Below are 5,716 nucleotides of genomic sequence, written 5' to 3' on the forward strand. Positions count from 1 at the left end.
CTAGTGATTGAGGCACTGGCATTGGTGCACAGCTTCCCAAGGGGAGCACTTCAAAGGTGACCACAGTCATATTCAGCAATGAGGTATGAGGCACCTTTTTCTAGGCTGGGCTTGCGAACTTAATTGTCAGCCCTTGTAGACACAGACCTTATACCTTTCACAAAAATAAACTCAGAGTGGATCATAAGCCCATATGTAAAATACTTCCAGAAGATAGAAGCCAAGGGATTATGGCATGGATGCAAAAGTATAAGATAACGTAGGAGAAAACCTAACTGAGCATGAGTATGGCAATGGCTTTTTAGATACAACACCAAAGATATGACCTATGAAAAAAATAACTGATAAGCTAAACTTCATAAAGACTAAAAACTTCTGCTCTGTGAGAGACAATGTCAAGAAATAAGAAGACAAGCCACAGTCTGGGAGAAAATATTTGCAAACAACATATTTGGTAAAGGACTGCCATCCAAAATGCAACAGTAGGAGATGAATAACTCGACTGAAAAATGAGCAAATGATCTGACCTCACCAAGGAAGATATACAAATGAGAAACAAGCATATGAGAAGATGGTCCATACTGCGTGTAATTAAGGAGTTAGAAATTAGAGCAGTGAGATACCACTGCACGCCTACTAGAATGCCAGCATCCAAAACTGATACCACCAAAGGCTGGTGCAGGCGTGGAGCAACAGGAAATTCCATGCATTGCTGATGGGAATGCAAGGTGGTCCAGCCACTTTGGAAGGCAACTTGGCAGTTTCTTACAAAACAAAACCCACCCTCACCACACGATTCAGCAGTGGTTCTGCTTAGTGTTTACTCAAATGATTTGAAAATATATATTCACACAAAAATCTGCACCTGGATGTTTACAACAGCTTTATTCATAGTGCCAAAACTTGGAAGCAGCTACGATGTCCTTCCATAGTTAAATGGATGAATATGCAGATACGTCTGGACAGTGGAATATCATTGGGTGATAAAATAAATGAGCTGGCTAGGGGTAGTGGCTCACGCCTGTAATCCCAGCACTTGGGGAGGTGGAGGCGAGTGGATTGCCTGAGCCCACAGGTTTGAGACCAGTCTGGGCAACTTGGTGAGACCTCATCTTTACAATAAATAAAAAAATTAGTGGGGGGAAGTGGCGCATGTCTGTGGTTCCAGCTACTTGGAAGATTGAGGAGGAAGGGTTTCCTGAGTCCCGCAGGCCAAGGCTGTGGTGGCTGTGATTGGTCACTGCACTCCAGCCTGGGCAACAAGGTGAGACTCTGACTCAAAAAATAAATAAATAAGCAAATGAGCCACCAAGCCATACAGAGGCATGGGAGAAACTTGAATGTGTGTTACTTGGTGAAAGAAGCCAGTCTGAAGGGTTATGAACGATTATAGGATTCCAGATCATTCTGGAAAAAGCAGAACTGTGGAGATAGTGTCAGTGGTTGACAGGGGTTGAGGGGACAGGATGGGGGAACAGGCAGAGCACAGTGGACGTTTTAGGGCAATGAGACGACTCTATATGATGCTACAGGGGTCACTATCCATCTACATCAGTCATTATACATATGTCCAAGCATACAGAATGTACAGCACGAAGAGTGAACCCTCTCATGACCTGTGGACTTTGGTGACAATGAGATGTCAGTGAAGGGTCATCAGTTGTAACAAATGTACCATCTGGCGCAGATGTCCACGGTGGGGGAGAGTGTGAATGGGGACAGGGCATATGGGCTTTCTGCTCAATTTTGCTGCAAACTTAAAACATCTCTTAAAAGAGGCTCAGGCACTCCACTCGCCTCTTTATGTATTAACTACATAAAGAGACCAGAAAGATGAGTCCTGAGAGCCTGATGACACTTCTGGCCTGGCCCCTCCTCAGATGCAACTCCCCCTCGCCCCTCCTTCCTGTCTCTTGGCCCTGACCCATCCACAACTGCCCCCACCCTTTTTTTTAGTTCAGGTCTCTCTCTGTCACCCAGGCTGGAGTACAGCTTACCACAGCCTCAACCTCCTGGGCTCAGGTGATGCTCTCACCTCGGCCTCCCGAGTAGCTGGGACTATAGGCACTTGCCGCCACGCCCGGCTTTTTTGACTTTTTATAGAGATGAGGTCTTGCTATGTTGCCCAGGCTGGTCTTGAACTCCTGGACTCAAGTGATCCTCCCACCTGGGCCTCCCAAAGTACTGGGATGACAGCCGTGAGTCCCTGTGCCCGGCCCTGCCTACCCTTCCTAATCCCATCTCCAGGCCTGGGCACCCCCTCCTCGGCCCCTCCCAAGGCTTGGCAGGCTCTGGAGGGTCTGGAGGCTGAGCTTTCACTTGGTGGGGAACTCGGTCCAGCCTCCCCGCAGCCTCCCCACGCCCCCGCCCAGGCTCCCTCTCCCCACACTCCAACCCCTTCCTTCCTCGCTGCCTTTTCTCCTCTGCCAGAAGCCGCCTACACCGCCCAGCCTCCAGGCCTCCAAGGCCAGACTCCAGACATGGGAGGTGTGTGCATGTTTTGTACAGGTGACTGGGTCACAGGTACACACATGTGCATGAACGTGTGTGAAGCATATTTGGGTGTGTGGGTGAGTGCCTGAATGTGTGATGGGCCAGGCAGCTGGTAGAGTGTGTGTGTACAAGCGTGTGCGTGCAAGTGACTGTCCCTTGCATTTCGAGGTCCCTCTAGCCCCAGGCTGTGCCCCAGGGAGGACGGTTACTTAGGCTTCACTTATCACCTCCTTCGAGGCTCCATCCCTCCCCCAAGCCAGGAAGGGAGGGAGGGAGGGAGCAGGAAGAGGCCCCTCAGACTGATTTTCTTCCTGCCCAACCCCACCCCCGGAGGCCATCTCCTCAGAGGACCCCCGTGTGTCCCTGGCTTCAGGAGAAGGAAGCTCCATTTCATGGTCTAAGAAATAGCCGCCTCAGGGCAGGCACTGAGGCCCAAGATCAGCCGTGGATGCTTCTGCTGGCCCAGAGGCCTGGCTGGGTGGGAGTCAGCGTGACTGCCCTGGAGAGTGGGCAGAGGGACAGAAGGCTGGGACAGGGCGGAGCTGTCCTCTGGGGGCAAGTGAGGCTGAGGCAGCTAAGACGTGGGGTAGGGGAGAATCCCTAAAAACAGATCAGGACGCGGTGACCAGGTGAGCTCCCTGGTCCAGGAGCGCTTACACAAATGTTCTGAACCGAGGGCCGACACTGGAGGCTTTACTAGCTTTGTCTAGTCATTTCTCTGGGGTGGTGGGAGTTGACAGCTTAAAATGGATTTTCAGCAACAATGGATTTCCTTTCTTGGTTCCCAGGACCGAGCTGCAACACAAAAGAGAGAGTATCACTTGGGCCCTGGGGGCTGGGAACAGGGGTGAGCCCAGAGTTCCCTCAGAGAGGTCCCTGGGGGAGGGCCTTCTGCTGCGACCAGCTGGGTGGCTGGTGTTCTGTGTTCACTCACCTCCAGAAAGCTGTTCCCTCGTTCCCCCTCATCAGAGCACCCTGGACCTCAGGGCCGGTGGCAGGACCCTACAGGGCATTTCCCACCTGGTGGGAAGCGTCCCAGTGCCAGCGCAGCCCTTCCCTTCCCGATCCCAGCTCCTCACCCTGCCCGGAGCCTCACCCAGTGTTCCCCAGCCCTGTCCTCAGCGCTGCACCTTGGCCCTCCAGAACCTTGTTCCAGCAGCCATTGGGAGGTCACTGAGCGGAGACATCCCTCGCCTGCTCCCCCAGCCCCTCATTCTGCTGTTCTCGCCCTACCCGACTGGGTGAGGCGTCCCCCATCCCGCACAGCCCCTCCTGGGGAGCTGCAGGCTGGGTTTAACTCACTCCTTCTCGGCTCCCTGCGGCTGGGGGGACAAGACAGGGGGCTGGAGAAGCTGCACCTCCCCCTTGATGGTGGCTCTCTTGATGCCTGGCTTGCTGAAGTCAGGGCAAAGGCAAGGTAAGTCCCTGCCTTCCGGACCCCAGGCCTTCTGCAGGTCCCTGACTTCCAGCCATCTTGCTGACAGCACCTCTGTGGACTTTTCTGGCTCCTGCTGGCCTGCAGTGGGCCGGACGGGCCCTGTGGAAGGCACCGTGGCCTTCAGAGCAGGAGCTTTGGTCATGCACTCCAGGCTGGGCAAGTCCATTTTCCTGGAGGAGGCCATGGCCAGGGAGGATGCAAAGTTGATGACCTCTGCCAGGCCAAGAGCCAGCGGGAGGCCGGAGGACGGCAGGCAGGGGCTCCGTGGCAGCTGGGAGCTGGCGGCTGGGGGCGCTGGGTGGGCCTGGGGCTGCCCGCTGGGGCACAGGATGCGGGTGGAGACCCGGCCTGGGGGACTGGTGGGAGGGTTGGCAGTGCCGCTGCGGAGCCGTGAGTGTGCGGCCAGCTGCAGGCTGTGCTCCGAGGCCTGGACGAGCTTGTCTGCCCAGAAGAGGTGCTGGGAGGTCTGAACATGGACGGAGCGGACGTCGCCGGCCCCCGGGCTCTCCATGATGCCTGGTTGGACGTTCTCCTGCACGGAGGGGTGGGTGGGCTCTGTCCTGGGCTCTGGCTGCCAGGAGTCTTTGTGGGATTCCTCATTCTCCGTGGGCTCCGTGGGTTCCATCTCCATGTCTGGGTCCTGGTCCTGTTTTGGGTCTGGGTGTGGGTCTGGGTCTGGGTCCGGGTTGGTTTGAGGTGGGGTCTCCTGCTCTAGGGTTTCTGCCTCCAGCTGAAAGGCTTTGACTCAAAGCTGAGGAGGCAGGAGCTGGCGGTACCCTGGGGTCCTCCCTGGCATGGAGCCCCCACCCCACCCCTGCCCCGGGCCTGCACTTTCTCCACGTGGTGGGGGTGCACAGGCCCTGTACTTGGTCCGAGGATTGCCAAGGGGAGGGGCTGGTGGGGATTTGGGGAGGAGCCCTGCCCCCCAGGAGCCCCTCCCATTTCTACCTCTGTCTTCTGTGCTTCCTGTACCTTTGGGAGGTGGGGCTGGTGTTGTCCTAAGTTGTCCCTGAGACGGAAGGAGACAGAGTGGGGGATAGGGACACCGGGAGGTGGCTTTGAGGGGGTCTTTGGTGCGCTCAGAGTCTCCTGCCTTTAACGGGGGGGTGGGTAGGATGGCCCCAGCATGTCAGCTCCTCTGACTGTCTCCACCCCCTTCTAGGAGACAGAACGGCGTTCTCTGAGCCTGGGAGGCTCCTGCCACCACACCCCCACCCCGGAGAGGGGTCCAGCTGGGAGGAGGTAAGGCCTGGGAATCTCCATTCTTCCCAAGCATTGCAGGTGAGTCTGGAAGGTGGTTTCTTATGGGGTGGGGGGAGCTGGGAGCCATGTCTCCCCACCATTCCCCGCCACGGCTGTGTCCCCAGCACACTAGCTAAGGGCTCAGGTCCCTCCCAAGTCCCTGGGTGTTCCTAGGTGTCCCATCACCCCTCAGACCTCCTTCAGTGTCAGGGCTGAGGGCAGAAGCGGGAGGGGGATGGTGGATACTCCTCCCCCCTTCCCCCTCCCCCCCTTTTGGCCTGGATCCTGCCTGGAGGGAGGGTTGGGAGTGGGCAGAATGGGGGGAGAGGGTCCTAGGCTGCGGGCTACACGGTGCTGGGGCGAGGTTGGGGGGCCTGGAGGCGAGGTGGAGGCCCTAGGATGATGGGGGCTGGTTCTCACCGGGTTTCCACAATCTCTACCGACTCTTTGCCACAGCAGGGAAATCCCTGGGGACCTGGCAGGGAGAGGGAGGAGGCAGGAGCTGTGGGGGCCGTCCCTGTGGGGGCTGCTCCAGCCACCCCC

At 56.7% G+C, this 5,716-nt stretch overlaps 1 protein-coding gene across 1 annotated transcript; it reads right to left on the reverse strand.

The window, feature by feature from the left end:
* Positions 1-3,203: 3,203 nt before the first annotated feature.
* SPATA32 (spermatogenesis associated 32) lies at positions 3,204-4,562 on the reverse strand. Its single transcript, XM_008060493.1, has 2 exons — positions 3,796-4,562; positions 3,204-3,288 (listed from the first exon to the last, which is right to left on the reverse strand). Exons 1-2 carry the CDS (start codon positions 4,560-4,562, stop codon positions 3,204-3,206), a joined length of 852 nt encoding a protein of 283 aa, XP_008058684.1.
* Between the last annotated feature and the right edge of the window lie 1,154 nt (positions 4,563-5,716).

This window comes from Carlito syrichta, unplaced genomic scaffold (genome assembly GCF_000164805.1).
Source record: "Carlito syrichta isolate Samal-C Ts95f unplaced genomic scaffold, Tarsius_syrichta-2.0.1 Scaffold304632, whole genome shotgun sequence".
Classification (NCBI taxonomy): domain Eukaryota; kingdom Metazoa; phylum Chordata; class Mammalia; order Primates; family Tarsiidae; genus Carlito; species Carlito syrichta.

Excerpts from the sequence above, each read along its gene's own strand:
- SPATA32 (XM_008060493.1), bottom strand. The coding sequence starts at position 4,562 with ATGGAGATGGAACCCACGGAGCCCACGGAGAATGAGGAATCCCACAAA. Across the intron at positions 3,289-3,795 it reads CCGCAGGGAGCCGAGAAGGA|CTCGGTCCTGGGAACCAAGA; the intron begins GTGAGTTAAACC and ends TTTGTGTTGCAG.